Here is a 17458-nt window from a genome sequence, read left to right on the forward strand (position 1 = left end):
TAAGGAATTCAGATTTTTAAACCCATGATACTGTATCTAGAAAAGAAAATGATCTACTGTTGAATGTGAGTGACTCTTCATCCCTCGGACAGCACTGCATGAGACACATTGACATAAAACTGACAAACAGTGAAATTAGCTGAGGAGAAACTGTTTTTACTTGATGTGACGGCAGTTTATCGCTTTTGATTCCAGCTGATCTCACCGTTAGTTTAGGCAGTTAATCATCTACCTTTAGTTGATGTTTTTGTCAATTAGACAAACTAAGAGTCATTGTTTCTGGTCTATGGTTTATTAAACAGTATATCAAAATAAATACAAATGACAAAAATCACAGTACGTGATGTGATTGAACCCTTGACAGAACTGGGTACTTTTTCAGCTTTAGAATTTCTTAATGAGCTGTACTTCACTGACAGTTATGTTATACTTCATATTCAGAGAAAATGAATGGAAAATAAAAGAAGCTGCTGTTCCAAAAACTGAAACACCAGAATGTTGCTAAACAGTAATTTGTAAAGCTGCTTTATTGAATTAACATGGATAATTAGACATCAGCTTGATTACTGTAGGTCCAATAAGCTGAAAATATAGTGAACATGAGATAGATGCTTTAAAAATTCAAACAATATAAACCCTACCTGAAACTGAAGCTGCAGAAAGACAACATAATCATTTAACAAGTTGATACAATTTACGGTAGCTTGCAATTGTTTATTGTACATTTGAAATATTTACAGATTTATTACTTGCTCCGACTCTTGATGGTGACATGTGTTTGAAATTACAATCCCTTCCTTCATCTTCCAAAGTTGTATTTAAATAAGCATCTAATACACTGCACAGCGTAGGAGAGGAGACTGTAGCGTAATCAAAGGTGGCACAGGAAACAAAGAGCTCTACTATCATTTTAGATCTTATGGATGCTAAAATGTCCCGTTGTCACAGGATTATGCCACTTCTAGTGCCTTATGACATACAGCAACCAGATCACACAGCGTGTGAGCCCATGCGACCATGTTGACACCCACACTGCAAGTATATTAAAAACAAGGCAACACACGCATGGAAGATAAAAACAAGGTGGCACAAATAGATTCAAGACAATCTGCATATTAGGATATTTGTGGTTCATTTCAACCAAGCACATTTCCTCAAAGGTTTGGGGAAATGAGCCAAATATTCTTGGCTTAATGTTTTGTGGTAACCTTGACGTACGTTAGCTCCCAGAAATAGTGTTTCCCATAGTACACTCCCATCCTGCATGTGCTAAATTTAGCTCATACTCTTCCACACGCATGTATACAAACACAGCCAACCGCAAATCCACTGACACGTAGTAGTTACTGCATACAACGACGTGACTTTCAGTATTTATGTTCAGTCAGATTCAAATGCAATGAGTCACAATTAAAAGAATTTAAGGATGAAATGAACCATAAGTATCCTCAAGCTATTCTAAATGCATGTAATTGTGCAACCAAAAGCAAAATTTGTTTCATCATTACTATTACAGAAATATTAGTTTTCTGAACTATTTGAAAAATGTTGCTGTGGAGGAGGGAAAGTAGAGGAACGGAGATCTTAGTAAGAACGAATGGCAGGAGGGACACGAGCACAGTCCTGTTCATCCAGGGAGTTATCAATAACTGGGCGGTACTTCAGGGTCACCTGTGATTGGAAAACAATGGTACATTAGATATTAATCAATAATCAACAGCTATAAACATCAAAAACTAAAAATGAATACCTTTCCAGTTTTGGGGTCAACAAAAGACAGAGTGTGTTTTCTCCAGTGCTGATCAAAGGGTTTTTTCTCCTGACCCTGCAGGGGCTTAGAGTAGTCATACTCATCAACACGATCCTGGAACACAAATCAAAGAAACTATGTTGGAGGGCAAAGGCTCAAAAGACAGGAATAGTAATTAAAAGTAATTAAAAGACTCATCTAAGGTAAAAAAAAGGAAACATAAAGAGAAAAGGGGAACACTTGAATGAAGTAGAAGCAAAAGGAAAATATACTGAAAGAACAGTCAGAACGGACCTTAAAATCTTCTCTGGCGTGGGCTCCTCTGCTCTCCTTCCTCTGCTCTGCACCATTGATGGTCTGGACAGCGTTTAGCATTAGATTCTGCAGCTCCAGTGTTTCCACCAGGTCAGTGTTCCACACAATGCCTGGTGAAAGGGAGGAAAAGATAAGTGGCGGAAGATAAACAATGTAATGATACAATACAAGACAGAAACAAAGACAAAGGAACGTGGTGTTAGTGAACCTCTGTCAAAGGTCTTGACATCATCCAGAGTCTGGTAAATGGCATCAATCTTGTCACATCCCTCCTTCAGAACGGGGCCGGTACGGAACACTGCTGCATGAGCCTGCATGGTCTGTAGGAGGAGGCAGGATGAAGGGCTGTTTGCTTTAACTCAAGTAAAAGGCTTAAAGACTGATTGTTTTGCGTACCTTCTGCATGTTGAGCCTGATCTCAGAGGTTCTCAGGCTTCCATTGGCAAACCTCAGCCTGTCCAGGTTGGCCACAGACTCCTCTCCTGCACTGGGCTTCAGAGGGGACAGTTTTTCTCCTACAACAATGAACGACAACGTTAGAACACGTCAAACTTCTCACTTCGCTTCTAAGATTGTAAGGTAGAAGACTGTTGATAAGGAACTGGTCTTCCTAATTATTGGGGGGAAAAAACTAATAAACATTAATTATGTGTTTTACATTAACCATGAAATAAAAAAAGTAAATGGGAGTCTTCACCAGGTTTGTGTTGCTCTGCGATTGTGAGCGCACAGGCTCTTCCAAAAACGACCAGATCCAGCAGGGAGTTGGCGCCCAGCCTGTTGGCGCCGTGGACGCTGGCACAGGCGGACTCACCGCAGGCATAGAGTCCAGGAACCACTTTGTCTTCGCCGCCTTCGTGAGTGATCACCTGATGGATAAAAGGAAAGAAGTGCCTTTTACACTAGTGCTGCAGAAGGATGAATGTGAGGATGTGCATGTGTGTGAACACATTTTCTACCTGCCCCTTGTAGTTTGTGGGTATTCCACCCATGTTGTAATGAACAGTGGGCAGGACTGGGATGGGCTCTTTAGTGACATCGACCCCAGCAAAGATCATGGCGGTCTCAGAGATACCAGGCAGCCTACTGGCCAGCTGCTGAGGGGGCAGATGGTGAAGCTGCAAGAACACGTGGTCCTTCTCTGGACCGACGCCCCTGAGAGAATGTGAATAAACAGGCTTATTCAGCTGTTTCAGCTTAGTGAAGGTAGGTCCAGAACATTACACCGGATACTGACACATAGATGAACATGCAGCCTTTACCTGCCCTCTCTTATCTCTATGGTCATGGAGCGGGACACAACATCTCTGGAGGCCAAGTCTTTGGCGTTAGGTGCGTAGCGCTCCATGAAGCGCTCTCCTTCGCTGTTGATCAGAATCCCTCCCTCACCACGGCAGCCCTCTGTGATCAAACACCCCGCTCCATAGATCCCTGGAAGGATTTGCATGTTAAAAGGGAAGGCCCTAATCACTTAGTTTTGGTCACATTATTGCTTTGGTTTTTACTATCAAGCAGGATCCTGGTTGCTCAAGTTGAAAACGGTGCACAAGAAAATATACAGCAAACTACTAAACAGCAGTTACTTTTCTAAATTGATTCTCAGGAAGCCTAACTATGATTGGATTACAACCATTTGAACCAAAATTCCATTCACGAAGAACAAAGCAAACTTCCAACATAATTAAAAACTTTATTGCTGGTGCCAACGCTTTAACACTGTGTTTTATGGACCAAGCAATGATAAGTGCATTTAACTGCCACTTTACCACCAGAAGAGCAATGATATATTTTATATCACTAAAATCAGTGATCAGTTGTGAGCTCATTCGAGCTACTGTCTTACTAATCTAAATATTTTAACTTGTAATGTATACTGCAGTTACCCCTAACAACAAGCAGCAAAGGTCTAGCCATCACCCAATGACAGGTTTGACCCAGCTTGGCTGTCACAGGGCAATTGTTTGTGCTTTTTTGCTTATTTTGCCAACCTTTTTTTTTTTAATTTTTAAAAATAAATCTGATCGTTAGTGTTTAGTTCAGTGTACAGTTGGTATTGTACAGTAATTGTTCAGACATTATAATATATTGTTATACTTTAATTTAAAAAAACATAAACACTATGTAGTGCGTGAGTGTTTTAACCCCCCCCCCCCCCCCCCCCCCCCCCCCCCCCAAAAAAAATCCATGATCCTAGGGGAAACACTGTTTATGTAACCAGGCACTTGACCAACTTAGCAATAACATGGGCACAACATCAAACACATGGACTCATAACCATCAGGTGGGTTTAATGTTGCAGCTGACTAAAATAAAACAGTTCCCTTGCATTGAAGTTGGTGACCTCCACAGGACTCATCACTGGGCCATTTTATACAACAGGAATCTGGAGTCAAAATTCCAGCATGAACAAATAGGTACACGACCACTTAATGTCTTGCAAGTGATTGCTGTTTCTATTTATGTGAAATGTGTGTTCATGGCAGAGCCGTATTTAACACTTAAGTGGTTTGAGTAATAGAAACAGCAGAGTCAATGGGACAAACAGGATTTGTCTAAAATAACAGAACTCAATTAATACCACACCTAAAGGTAATGTGAAAAGCCACCACTGTAATACCATTACCGCTAGAGTAATGGTAGACTTAATATAGAATAATAGACTTTGAACGGTCATTAAAAGGAATTCATAAATAACCTAGACTTTTTATGTATTCAAAATGGTTCCTAATAAGACTGATTGTTCTCTGCATCTTTATTGTTTTAGTAGCAGCTCTATTTAGTAACTTTGGGTTATAAAGATATTAAGTGTTTTTCCCCCACCTGTGGGATGAAATTGTACAAACTCCAAATCCTGGCAGGGCAGGCCTGCTCTGGTCACCATTGCAGTCCCATCTCCTGTACTAGTGTGAGCAGAGGTGCAGCTGAAGAAGGTTCTTCCATAACCCCTGGAAAATAAATTGAAACCAATATTATTTACAAATGCACATCTGGTAAGTGTTTACACTTTGTTTCTAATAATTACTGTAGTAATTTGTAAGGTGAGTGGTGATTTTGTTTATTTGCTGCTATTAATGTGATGCATACCCAGTAGCAATGACAGTGTTCTGGGCTCTGAAGCGGTGAATAGATCCATCTTCCATGCAGAGAGCAATAACTCCTTTACACTCTCCATTTTCCATCAGCAGGTCCAAAGCAAAGTACTCCACGAAATAACTGGTGTCATAACGAAGGGACTAGACAGGAAAAAGAAGAGCAAGTTATATGATCCACAGTCATACATGTATAGACTGACTGAAAAAAAAAGGTACCATGAATGAGTGGGCTTACTCGTCCATAAAGCGTATGAAGTAACGAGTGTCCTGTCCTGTCTGCGACACAGCAGCAGCGATGAGCCTGGCCTCCTTTTCCATACTTGAGACTCTGACCTCCAAAGGCTCTTTGGTAGATCTTTCCATCATCAGTACGACTGAATGGCATACCAAAGTTCTCCAGCTGGGAATGAGAGAACAACATGGGTTACAAATTTGCTTATGCAAATTTTCTCTGACTGGGAGAAAGCTATATTTTAATTATGTAATTTAAGATTAAGTAGTTTTCAGTAGTGCAGATCTCTTTAACAAACAGTATTAAGTTCACACATCCATTCACTCTGTTACATTATGTTTCTCCTAGAGTACAAAACATCAGTTCATGTAGCCACAGCACATATCAGTGTGATACTGTACCTCCACTACAGCAGCAGGGGCCTGCTCCGTCATGTAATGAATAGCATCCTGATCTCCGAGCCAGTCGGATCCCTTCACTGTGTCATAGAAATGCCATCTCCAATCATCCTGCTCCATGTTCCCCAGAGCTGCATTTATTCCTCCCTATATAACAAATTACAATTAACAAATAGGTAAAAAATAAAGAAGAAACCAGAACTAAAAGCCTTGAATAGGCAGTGAAAATCTGGTATGAACAGTTAGGATACTCTGTTATACCTGTGCAGCAACAGTGTGAGATCTGGTGGGGAAGAGCTTTGTGACACATGCTGTGTTAAAGCCAGCCTCAGAGAGGCCAAATGCTGCTCTCAGTCCTGCACCGCCAGCTCCTACCACCACCGCATCAAACTCATGATCAACAACTGGGTACTGGGTAGAGATCTGAAAACAGTGGCAAAGAACACCTACTTTAAAACTTCAAACAGAGCAACTTGCATCTCATGGAAGCTAATTATCTAGAACATTGTTAAAGCAAGTAATGCATAGACACCCACAGCGGGGAACCAAATACAGATGATCACTGTATGAACTACCATGATTACTGTTTTAGTAATAATAAATATTATACATAGTAACAATTAAACAAAACACTTAAAAGAGCAGATAACTTACATCATCTGACGCTTTGGCATTTTTCTTCTTTCCATAGGCGGAGAAATGGAAATTCCTTGAACCATAAACTGCAGCAACAGGGACCTGATATAAAAAAGGGCAGCGTGGTTTATATAACCCAGCATATTTGGTTGGGTTTATTTACATGGAAAAGATGTATGTATCCACAACCATAACAATTAAACAACAAGACTCAATCAAGAACAAAATCAAAAACCGTTTGTAGTTTAGTGACACACGATCATGACATTAATAACCTATGGTTTCACGCTTATAAAAATCTACTGAAATGTCAATTCCAGTCTATAATGGAAACATAAATAAAGGAACTATATAAGATTTTATATATATTATTTGCTACACTCACAAAACAGCGTTACTTCACGGTGTCACATTGAAAAGCTACATAACAGAGCTTACGCAAGTTGAAATGTGCCGGTATTTAGCAAACGCTGAGTGCGTAGTAAAACTAACATAAAGGCGACCATAATACACAATTCAAACACGGACAGATGTATGAACGCATGTTGCTACTCACTGCTTTAGTTTTGGACAAAATACTCTTAGAGAGCAACCTAGACGCAATGCGAACACTCGCCATGTTGTCGCTCTAAGGAGACCCTTTCAGGCACATAGTGGGGGACCAGTTATTCTGTTGCACCGGACGAAACCACGGTCCGTCACGGTCTGGGGGGGGGGTATCAATAAATCAAATTATCTTTCCCCTAAATGCATTATTTAAAAGGTTTAAAATATAAAAGAATGTACCAGATACACCTAATAAAATAAAGTATAAACATACATGAATATTAATAGTTATGAGGTTTTTGTATTCAATACCAGACATAAATTACCCTCTGTCGCTGTGAATGGACTGCTGTTCCGTACCAACTGTACAGTCTGGCTGTGCAGGAACAAATGTTTACGTGACCTAGAATCTTCCTTCAAGGTGAGGCATTGCATTGCATATTTTTAATATGTACACTTGCTGGTTATCAAACCTACGTAGCTATATGCAACGCGTGGTTTTGTATAAAATGCTGCAGCGAGCATGAGTGTTCAAGTTTGTCGTTAGCTAGCATGTTAGCTCGCTAGCCGTGTTTGCGCTGTCAAACTTCGGGAGGCGTTGCAGCTGCAGGCTGGCGCAGTGTTTTGCTAAATGCTAGGAAGCCAATGTCTTGTATGTTGTTTGTGTGCAACATCATCTCCAAATTCCACATATGCTCTCCAAATATTTTTTTTCCTTTTAACGCATTATTCAATCAACATGAACCGATTTTTGTGCTTTATTGGAATTAGTTAATGTTATTGTCACGTATTTATGTTTTAATGCTCCCAGTTTATTGCTTCTATGATTTCAGTTCTTAACATTAAGTCAAAAGCACTCTATGTTACTAAACCTGAATATTTATCACTATACATATTCCAAGGATTCCATTGGATTTGGCTGTGTGTGACAGCCTCCATGAACAACTTGAATGACCCACCCAGATGGAACATCCAACCAGACCCAAGAGGAAGAGGTGTGGGGGCCGGTGATGGCAACCAATGGAACTACGCACTTCTCGTCCCGATGCTGGGACTTGCTGCATTTCGTAAGTTACATAAAGGGTTTGGCAGTGTGACTGAAAGGTCAAATAAAGAAAAACAGCATTCAGGCTGTTAAATCAAGAAACTGCCAGGGTTTGCATGACATGGTACGTCTGAGTAGTAGTAGTAGTAGTAGTCTTTTAAATGTTTGATCACTTTTTCAGTGGACAATGTCATTATGTTATAAAAAATGCATGTGATTATTACAGCAGTATAGCCTAAATATCTACTCATTTTATCTTTCACTTCTCTTAAGGCTGGATCTGGACCAGGGAGTCTCAAAGGGAGATCCAGAATGTCAAAACCCAGTATGACAAGGATGTTTCTACAATAAAAAGTGAAATGGAGGCCCAGTACCAGGAGACACTGACAGAGAGACGCAGGGCAGCAGCCATGCTAGAGCTGGAGCTGGAAAAAGAGAGACAGCGGGTCAAAGGCTACAAACAGGCCCTCATTTCACAGAGCCAGCAGCTCATGGAGGAACGGAAAACACTTCAACGGGTAAAACTGCAACTTACTCCCACTTTGATGTTGTCCTCTATTGCACACATTTCTTCACTATCCTGTGATTCTTTTTTTATAACCCAGAAATCTTTCTCCTTTTTCAAGGAACGAGAGGCCTTGGAAGAGGAAAGGCAAAGACTAGTAAAGTCTGGTGCTGCAGGTGCTGTGCTGCATCGTGCCCTAGAACAAGAGGACAACTGGTACCAGCGAGCCACCACCACTCTGAAGGAATTAGAGAGTCTTCTTGTGGAACGCCAGAACGCCTACTGTTCCCTCATCCAACGTCGAGATCAGCGGCTGGAAATGGAGAAGAACATATTGCTAAAAGTGGTAAAAGACCCAATCGAGAAAGAACTGAATCTAGAGTCTGACTTGAAGGATATTTTTAAGAGGGATAAGCACTGTGCAGACCTGCTAAACATGGACAAGAGGAAGAACGGAAGCCTCATGTGGGTGTACCTCAAATATTGGCAGCTGCAGGTCACTGTCCAGAAACATAGGAGAGCCGAGGAAGCCATATTAGGAGGCAAAATCCAGCCTCACACAAAGTGACAAATTTAAAAAAATATGCTGGTGTTTTTTTTTTAACTCTAAAGAATGTTCAAAACATGTGTCTCAGGAATGGCAAATACACATTTAGTTGTTACTTGATAAGTATGGAATTAAAAAAACAGTAATCTCAGAGGGTTTCGCGTGCTGAAATTAAATATGACTACATATTATTTCACAAGTCCTAAATAAAAGTCCTTAGCTTTAACTGATAAAAGATATATAAAGGTAAATATGTATTACACAGGTTTCAAAGCTGACACAACTTCACTTTGAAACGGGTGTGCTAGTTTAATTTCCCTTGTGCCATGACTTGTTACTTACACATTACTTAAATGCAGTGTATTTTCAGGAGGTTAGTAGTAAAAACGAACATTCTTTCCTACTGCTAAACACGCGCACAGTAACAGCAGTATCAATGCAGTTTGTTTAAATTATTTTCATGGGAAGGTAATGTTGAACGCTTTCCTTTCTTTGGTACTGTCATGGTAGAACAGCATGACTGTTTCTTTAATGCAGGGAGATAAAACTGTGCACATTAATCTAAATGGGGCATCAGAGCACACAGTAATGCTCAGGCTTTATATGTGTAATGAAAACATTTGCAAACCTTGTAACGTTACTCAAATCTCCCTGCATTGTTATGTTTTGACCTTAAGTTGGTGTTGGTGGAACTATGACTTTATGTATAATAACATGAACCTTTCTGTGCAATCCTCCAAATATAATCTTTAGTTTTTACTGCTAATTTTCATGTTTGTCTTTTCTCCATAGAGCATCAGCGACTCTGATGATATTCGTATATCACTTCACTCCTTTTACAATGTCTTACCAATGTTGCCTCTGGATTGTGCAGAATGATCATTTGACACAATAGTGAATTTGAGGCCTCTCCTAACCATTCTACTGATTTTGTGTAAAATTGCATTTCAGTGTTTAAAACATTGACAATGACAAAAGTGTAATGTATTTATTTAACATAGGTTAGAAGCTAAGATAGAGTATGTTCTTCATTTTATCAATCATTCAAACACATTCGCATAAGTTACATAAAAACATCAGGTATATATTTTAAAATGCAGAGTTAATATACAATGTATATAAACACATTTTATTAATGATACCTATGTTTTATTGTCTTAGTTGAAATCCACCATCTTGCTTCACTCTCTCCTCTGCACCCAATGAGAGATTTCCCTTGGAGAGGACATCAGGCTAGAAGCTCTGAAGTTCATTCTGACGGGCTTGTTGAGGTCCTGAGTTACGGCAGGTGCTCTCTGTTCACCCTCCCCATTAATCAGCCATTCTAGTGTCACTGGATTTTGTTGTGACCTCATAAGGTCGGATGGGGCGTCATCCTTGGTGGTGTTAAATAAGGGCAGGTGGTGTTCGATCATGAATCTGTTGTAGGTGCCCAGCCTTAAAGTCTGGCTGGGATTCCTCTCGACCATGAAGTGGGCCACCTGTTGCTGCTTATAACTCTCCCTACGAACACTGTCGGTCTCTGACAGTGTCAGCCTGGAACACACCGATTTATCACTATTATTCTGCAGGTGTTTCCTTTAACAGATGCATTTCATTTCATTCAACAGATTACAGGGAACAGTTGATATTAATCCAGGTAGTGCATCAGTAGTTTTATATGGCATGTGACATACTGCATCACAAGAATCTATTCAAAACAACATAGGAATACAAAGGTAAGCTGCACAGATATTGCTAAAACAATTCTAATGTGATGTCATCAACCTACTTGTATTGTGGTCTCGTTTCAATGACCAGCCCCAGCCAATATGCTTGGTAGCTCTCTCTCTTCCAGTGGTTTTCCTCCTGGATGTCACAGAAGGAGTTCACCAGGTAGCAGCCTCCTCTGCTCACACAGTGCATGGCGTGGTTCTGTTAGGAGTCTATCGTAGGAGTACGATTGTGTTTCTGTGCCGAGGCGAGCGTCTGCTGTCAACCCAGTCCCACCTGATGGAAAAAAGTCACAGGAAAAATAGACAAGCTGTTAAATCATGCGTGTGTCCCGTTCTGCATCATGTAGCCTGAGACGTGTGTGTGTGCTAGACAGTGTCTTAAATATCCAGTCTTGTTTCTATTTTTACTCTTCTGCATCATATTGTAGTGAACGAAGTGAATTTCACAAGTTAAGGCATCCTGAAGCTTGGTTTTCTTTTGAAAAGGAGCTGCAGGGTATATCATGACATGGTATTCAGATGCATGAACCCGAATCAAAGTTGAGTTTGAACCCCCACTGATTTCATTTCCGTAGCAAAGGAAAACAGACTTCATTATCTGTAACGTTATCTGATCATCACCAGAGATGTAAATACAATCTTACAATCTTACTACTGCAACATAGACTGAAACTTACTCCTGAGTACATCTATTTTTAAATATTTTAGGGACATTTAAGTATTAAAGTGTGAGCATGTTGACATAAATATGAAATTACTATGAATATGTTCGAATGAGATGGTCAAAGTAAACATCCTCCCACTCCTCAGATGTCTCTCACATAGACCACGTGTCACAGGAAGGAAACAGCTGAAGGCAATCAGATCACTGACAGTAATAACTCAACTCTTTAATCCAAAGCTCCATCCATGCCTCTTCCAGTTTCATGCTGCAAAAATGTTTGTGACTGACTTGAGTTTTCTTTATAATCCTGCTTTCTAAAATAGATAAACTGAGGTTAATTGCAGCCGCAGCATTACACAGAAAATAAGTTTCAACTGTCTGATAAGTTTAAACATCAACCTGATAAGATATGCAAAAAAAATTATGTACTGTAAAACAATGTAAACATATATCCACATGAAGTAAATTGGGGGTATTTGAAGCTTTGTAATAGAATTAACAAGTCTTACTTGGTTTCCAATGAGAACAGCAACCCCACAACAAACTGAAGTATGAAACTGAATCAGCAGTGGGGTGCTGGTCTGACTGAGGCAGTGGAAGGTATGCTGGACTGCTCCCAGCAACAACAGCAACGTAACTTCAGTTAGATGCACATTCACCACTAATACAACTACAGCAACATCAAGACTCAGTCATAAATAACCACAAGCTTCTTGTTATATGTTTGTATAATAATGTATCATCAGCAGTATCCCATTACAGAGCTAAATCATTTAATGTAGTGTTGAAACACTGAATATGAATATAATTATTTCAGAGCAGGATTACAATAGATTACAAGATTACAATAAATCCCAAGACATCTGATCGCACTTGTGCGCCTCCAAATATCACCAGGTTCATAAACGTACAACATTCACAAGTATGAGCTCACTTAGAAGTGTAAGAAAATGATCAGATATAGGGTCTAGACTAAATGTTCACGCTCCACGTTGTTTTATAATGCACCTTGATAAAACATTCACACAGCTGAAATGTTTTCAACGAACATATTGCTTTGTACATAATGTGATAAAAGTAGATAATGAATCTTGTTAATAATGAATTTATTCTTAAACATTCAAATACATTCAGACTTTACTTGAAGTCTGACAATCTGTTACAGAAAAGACAATTTGTACAAACATAGTATGTTAAAGAAAATGCCTTCCCTCTACAAGCTCTGCTGAAATAAACATCCATTTATTGTTATATCTACCTCCTTGATGTTTTGGAAAACATTTTGTACAGCATAAGCTGTCCACTTAGTCTAGAAAATCATAGTGTAAATGACCAGATCTGTCTCACACCAAAGGTATGTAAATAAAGGAGCCTTAATATCTCAGTGAACTGCAATCAGTAGCTGAACCACGCAGGCCTCTTTCTAGGCCTCTCCACTATCCTCTTGTCTTTGTCCTGCTGACCTGGTGTCTCATTCTCATACAACACCACTGTCTCCACAGATGGGGCCCTCAGTGGGCCTCCTTCCATTGCTTGAATCTGCTGACGAATCAGGCCAGTCTCCCTGCACACCTTGGCATAACAGAAACCACACAGGATGTGTTTCTGTTTCAAGTGGCCGCACTCTGGACATGGCTCAATGTTTGTCTAAAACAGGGAGACAGAAAAAGACATTGTAAGGGAGGTGTGTTTACAAAGTTAATAAGACTACCCCAATATAAATAGGCTAGTTAATATCCCCAAACTGTTGCTAAAAACGTCATTTTAATCACAGGAGTTAGTATTTTGAGTTGATCTCTTCAACATACCTTGACTTTGATAAGTTTGCTGTCAGACCTCCTCCTGGTGCGGTTAACCTCTATAGTTCGTCTTTTCTTAGGTGCTGCCATCCACAGGATACCGTCCAGAAGCTCAGAAGGCTGCTCCTCTGCTGGTTCTAGTGGCTCCTCCTGGTGGCCCTGGGGCAGGATGCTGGGGCCATTCACTGCAAGCGCAGGACCTGTAACAGGAAAATCACTGTTTACCTATATCATTATTAAAGGTTAACTCAAATCTACCACCATCTACTACGTTTGGTAGTGGCTTTACGTTTAAATTCCCTTTAATTTGTAGAACGTGTACGTTGCCCTGACCAGTGCGGTGAGCTACCGGAGCTGGAACTAATTACAAAACTCACCCAGGTGTGACTCCAGTCCCGCCACCTGCAGAAGTCTGCTTTCAATGTGGAGCAGGGAGCATCTGAGGCTGTGCACTAATGTGGCTAAGTTCATCATTGTGTTACCAGCACGTTCCTCTCAACATGTCAAACGACTCACGGTCACCGAAGCGCAATACGTCATCAAGCAGCGACAGCCTATTCTTATTCTTCTGTTTGTTTTGACTAGTAAGAACAAACGTCTTTGTTTGCTGCCTTCTAGCGGCCAGTTGTCATACTGTCACATCTGGGCGTGTTTTATATCTTAGTCGTTATACGAAATGTTGTCTTCAACTCAGTAAAACACATTTAAATACGTTTTACCATACTGTAGTTATTACGAATACTAATTACTAGGAAAAATAAAACTTTTACAGGATCTCAAAAAAATCGTGTTTTTTTACGTTCTTCATAGGGGGCAGTAACCGCACTGTACAGCGGAAGTACATGCGCCACCAAACTCAGAGTAGAAGAAGACGGTCAAGATGGCGGAACGAGGCTACAGTTTTTCTCTCACCACATTTAGGTAAACTTTGTTAAAATACAATTTAAAATAAACAAATGGATCTAAACATGACTGCGCTTACGGTTGTTGTTAGGTGACCGCTGGATTAACTATACGCATAGTTTACTTTGTGATATAGAAAAGGTGTTTTTGGAGCCGTGGTGGTTGGTGCACTGTCATTGCCGGATAAGCGATTGTAATGAATTGGCTAATGTTAGCTTTAGCGCTAGTTTAGCATTACTGTAGTCAGAGAGTCTTTGTTTCAAATATAAATATAATATATACAAAATTGTTAAAGTCGTTGGGTAGCAACACAGATTAGTTTTAGGGCAAATATACGAGCTAACGCAAATTAGCTCAAACGATTCGGTTGATTTGGCTTTTGCTTTCAGTTTCGCCTGCCTTTAGTGTTGTACGCCATGTTTGCTGTTTGAAGTTTAAGCTTCTATAGTGTAATTTAGGATTGGTTATTCATCACAGCATAGTAATGGCACACCACGTTTCTTCTTGTAGCCCTTCAGGGAAACTGGTCCAGATTGAGTATGCCCTGGCAGCTGTCGCGGCCGGAGCCCCCTCAGTTGGCATCAAAGGTATGGGCACCTAGAAGTTTAAGCTCGTTCAAGAGCGGGCATTGGATATGTTCTGCTGTTGAAAAAAAACAATAGAAAACTGTTTTTAATCATTATATTTTAAGCCAAAGTCAAATGGCTTGGCAAAACAATACCATGCTACACTTTTATTTTTGTTGTATTTTTATAATGTTTGAAGGGTGTGTCTTTTGTCCAAATGAGTCAGCAAGTGTAGTGAACAGCAACATAAACTGTTCTCAGCATCATCACAGGTTATAACAGGATATTTCTTATTGATGCTAATTAGGTGAAAAGAGCTATTGGATAAAACACTAAAGATGTCAAGTTGTTAATTGTTATGTTCCCGTTTAAGCTTCCAATGGCGTTGTCCTGGCAACAGAGAAGAAACAAAAGTCCATTCTGTATGATGAGCAGAGTGTCCATAAAGTGGAGCCCATCACTAAACACATAGGCATGGTCTACAGCGGCATGGGGCCCGACTACAGGTGGGAACTGTGTGTTGTGGAAAAAAAACTACATAGCAGTAGTTTTCTGCATTTAGACAATAAGTCATTCTATATGATTTTTAGGCAGATTTTATATGCACTTACCAGAAAACAATGTGTACAAGACTTTATGAACATGCACCATAATGTCTTGTGTCCTTGATGCAGGGTTTTAGTGCGACGAGCCAGGAAGTTGGCACAGCAATATTTCCTAGTCTACCAGGAGCCAATCCCCACAGGCCAGCTTGTCCAGAGAGTGGCCTCTGTAATGCAGGAGTACACACAGTCTGGGTGGGTACCAGATACATAAGTAAACACATACTGACAAACATTATCTTTGGATTTCAGAGAAATAATTATCATTTTAATATCATGCAGTGGTGTGCGTCCATTTGGTGTGTCGTTGCTGATAGCTGGTTGGGATGAGGACCATCCCTACCTGTTCCAGTCAGACCCCTCTGTATGTTGTTATCATTATTTCATACTATGTATAATTTAAATACTTATGGTTAATATCTATTTATTATGCTGTTATAAGATTTTTCATTTAAATCTGTTAAATCTGTTAGACTTGTTTATAGACTCAGACTTGATACAATAACATGTTCTTCCTCTTGATTGACAGGGTGCATATTTTGCATGGAAAGCTACAGCAATGGGAAAGAATTATGTTAATGGAAAAACATTCCTTGAAAAGAGGTGAGACTTTGGCTGTAAAGTAATTTCTTTGAATAGTAAAAAATTTCCTGCACCTAGCAAATGTATAGGTTCAGAGTCAGATCCCTGCTGTATTACTACATGCTTATTGTGCAGGTAATGCACATACTTGAAGTAGTTGAGTCTTCTTTCAAAACTGATGCAATGCTGCACAGCCCACCTTGATAGTTTGAGCTCTTGTTTTCCAGGTATAACAATGATTTGGAACTTGAAGATGCCATCCACACTGCGATCTTGACATTGAAGGTATATTTTTGTTTTGAAAATACCAAAGGCTTTAGAATCTTCATTGATATTGTTTCTAACAATCTAAGAAGTTTTTACCACCAGTCTTTCATACTATACTTGTGTCTCTCAGGAGAGTTTTGAAGGTCAGATGACGGAGGAGAACATTGAGGTGGGGATCTGCAATGAGGCTGGCTTCAAAAGACTCACCCCAGCAGAGGTGAAAGACTACCTGGCAGCAATTGCGTGAACAGACCCAGCCTGGTGATGGTGCTCACTGGCCACATTTCAAGACCAAGACATAACCGCACAGTAGCCAACAGTATCATTACACGTTTTTGGAATCCACAAACTGTCTACATTATCTAATGCTTGGTTGTTTATGCAAACATGGGTGGCCACATCCTGTAACGTGACTATATTGAAAAACATTAATTTGATCTCTCCTACAACCTAATTGGAAATGGTTTATTTTTAAGCAACCATTGTTCAGCTAAGGTGTTGCCACTCAGGCATGACAGGTGATGGCATCACATGTCTATTTGACTTCTTTGTCAAACACACACACTGGCACTGTGAAATGTGGCAGTTGGCTACTGTGCATGTGAAATGTGGGGCTGAAGAGTCAAATCTTGCCTTTTCCACTGAATCCTCAAGTTTTCTTTCTGATTACAACTGCAAAGTCAGTGCTTTTGGTGAAATGAAACACATAAGCATCAGCATGTATTTAAATAACTGTGCTTGACTATAAACAAAATTAAAGGTTGTTATAGATAAAAGCATACATTGGTCTCATCTGAGAGTGATTCTGAACAGTTATATCTATGCTGCACTTCATCTGTGTCTCAAACCACAGAGGGAGCATGTAATGAGGACTCAGTGGAAAGCTGTGGGGTTTTACATTCAGGACGCAGTTGCCTGTACAGCAGTTTTAAACATACGTTTTTCAGGCTAGGAACAATTCTAGAGTTTGTACTTTCTCCTCTGTAATCTGTCACTTATTCAAATAAAATATGCTGGTTGATTGTGAACCTGTGTGTTCAATTAATTTGAAAATAACATCCGAGTAGCCAAACAGCCCATAAGTGTGTAAAGTGTTTATGCCTTTATGCAGTGCGTGGTTTGTTTTTATGGGCGCGAAAAGGCGCGCAGGTTTTAGGAGTATTGCGCGCTCGTGCACCGGAACACTTTTTAAATTTTCATTGTGTGTTTGGTGTGTAAACGTACAAACTAGTGGGTCCGATGTGACAACAACAAACGTCTTTATCAAAACATACAGTTACGACAGAGGTAGGCC

At 39.9% G+C, this 17458-nt stretch overlaps 5 protein-coding genes across 5 annotated transcripts; 2 read left to right on the plus strand and 3 right to left on the minus strand.

The window, feature by feature from the left end:
• Window positions 1–509: 509 nt before the first annotated feature.
• sdha (succinate dehydrogenase complex, subunit A, flavoprotein (Fp)) lies at window positions 510–7117 on the minus strand. Its single transcript, XM_029128754.3, has 15 exons — window positions 6980–7117; window positions 6442–6525; window positions 6049–6210; window positions 5791–5934; window positions 5393–5557; window positions 5150–5298; window positions 4886–5010; window positions 3328–3496; window positions 3025–3220; window positions 2763–2934; window positions 2462–2580; window positions 2274–2385; window positions 2045–2175; window positions 1751–1864; window positions 510–1671 (listed from the first exon to the last, which is right to left on the minus strand). The coding sequence occupies exons 1-15, from the start codon at window positions 7040–7042 to the stop codon at window positions 1585–1587; spliced, it is 1992 nt and encodes a 663-aa protein (XP_028984587.1). The 5' UTR covers window positions 7043–7117; the 3' UTR covers window positions 510–1584.
• Window positions 7118–7244: 127 nt separating this feature from the next.
• LOC114842826 (coiled-coil domain-containing protein 127-like) lies at window positions 7245–9832 on the plus strand. Its single transcript, XM_029128755.3, has 4 exons — window positions 7245–7390; window positions 7872–8036; window positions 8288–8532; window positions 8641–9832. The coding sequence occupies exons 2-4, from the start codon at window positions 7907–7909 to the stop codon at window positions 9085–9087; spliced, it is 822 nt and encodes a 273-aa protein (XP_028984588.1). The 5' UTR covers window positions 7245–7390; window positions 7872–7906; the 3' UTR covers window positions 9088–9832.
• Window positions 9833–10040: 208 nt separating this feature from the next.
• zmp:0000000930 (telethonin) lies at window positions 10041–11139 on the minus strand. Its single transcript, XM_029128758.2, has 2 exons — window positions 10838–11139; window positions 10041–10602 (listed from the first exon to the last, which is right to left on the minus strand). Exons 1-2 carry the CDS (start codon window positions 10969–10971, stop codon window positions 10248–10250), a joined length of 489 nt encoding a protein of 162 aa, XP_028984591.1. The 5' UTR covers window positions 10972–11139; the 3' UTR covers window positions 10041–10247.
• A 1395-nt stretch (window positions 11140–12534) lies between these two features.
• Window positions 12535–13811, minus strand: mrpl32 (mitochondrial ribosomal protein L32). Its single transcript, XM_029128757.3, has 3 exons — window positions 13622–13811; window positions 13254–13444; window positions 12535–13092 (listed from the first exon to the last, which is right to left on the minus strand). Exons 1-3 carry the CDS (start codon window positions 13716–13718, stop codon window positions 12841–12843), a joined length of 540 nt encoding a protein of 179 aa, XP_028984590.1. The 5' UTR covers window positions 13719–13811; the 3' UTR covers window positions 12535–12840.
• Window positions 13812–14054: 243 nt separating this feature from the next.
• On the plus strand, window positions 14055–17192 carry psma2a (proteasome 20S subunit alpha 2a). Its single transcript, XM_029128756.2, has 8 exons — window positions 14055–14165; window positions 14658–14734; window positions 15087–15219; window positions 15388–15510; window positions 15598–15679; window positions 15845–15918; window positions 16125–16182; window positions 16295–17192. Exons 1-8 carry the CDS (start codon window positions 14125–14127, stop codon window positions 16409–16411), a joined length of 705 nt encoding a protein of 234 aa, XP_028984589.1. The 5' UTR covers window positions 14055–14124; the 3' UTR covers window positions 16412–17192.
• Window positions 17193–17458: the final 266 nt, after the last annotated feature.

Source organism: Betta splendens, chromosome 16 (assembly GCF_900634795.4).
Source record: "Betta splendens chromosome 16, fBetSpl5.4, whole genome shotgun sequence".
Lineage (NCBI taxonomy): Eukaryota > Metazoa > Chordata > Actinopteri > Anabantiformes > Osphronemidae > Betta > Betta splendens.

Coding starts and splice junctions, on each gene's coding strand:
- zmp:0000000930 (XM_029128758.2), bottom strand. CDS start 10,971: ATGCACTGTGTGAGCAGAGGAGGCTGCTACCTGGTGAACTCCTTCTGT. Junction 10,603..10,837: donor GAAACGAGACCACAATACAA/GTAGGTTGATGA, acceptor GGTGTGTTCCAG/GCTGACACTGTCAGAGACCG.
- psma2a (XM_029128756.2), top strand. CDS start 14,125: ATGGCGGAACGAGGCTACAGTTTTTCTCTCACCACATTTAG. Junction 15,511..15,597: donor CAGGAGTACACACAGTCTGG/GTGGGTACCAGA, acceptor AATATCATGCAG/TGGTGTGCGTCCATTTGGTG. Junction 15,680..15,844: donor TGTTCCAGTCAGACCCCTCT/GTATGTTGTTAT, acceptor CTTGATTGACAG/GGTGCATATTTTGCATGGAA.
- LOC114842826 (XM_029128755.3), top strand. CDS start 7,907: ATGAACAACTTGAATGACCCACCCAGATGGAACATCCAACCAGACCCA. Junction 8,037..8,287: donor GCTGGGACTTGCTGCATTTC/GTAAGTTACATA, acceptor ACTTCTCTTAAG/GCTGGATCTGGACCAGGGAG. Junction 8,533..8,640: donor AACGGAAAACACTTCAACGG/GTAAAACTGCAA, acceptor TCCTTTTTCAAG/GAACGAGAGGCCTTGGAAGA.
- sdha (XM_029128754.3), bottom strand. CDS start 7,042: ATGGCGAGTGTTCGCATTGCGTCTAGGTTGCTCTCTAAGAGTATTTTG. Junction 2,935..3,024: donor CCACAAACTACAAGGGGCAG/GTAGAAAATGTG, acceptor TTTATCCATCAG/GTGATCACTCACGAAGGCGG. Junction 1,672..1,750: donor TTGACCCCAAAACTGGAAAG/GTATTCATTTTT, acceptor TTCCAATCACAG/GTGACCCTGAAGTACCGCCC.
- mrpl32 (XM_029128757.3), bottom strand. CDS start 13,718: ATGATGAACTTAGCCACATTAGTGCACAGCCTCAGATGCTCCCTGCTC. Junction 13,445..13,621: donor GGGACTGGAGTCACACCTGG/GTGAGTTTTGTA, acceptor TTCCTGTTACAG/GTCCTGCGCTTGCAGTGAAT. Junction 13,093..13,253: donor GCAAACTTATCAAAGTCAAG/GTATGTTGAAGA, acceptor TCCCTGTTTTAG/ACAAACATTGAGCCATGTCC.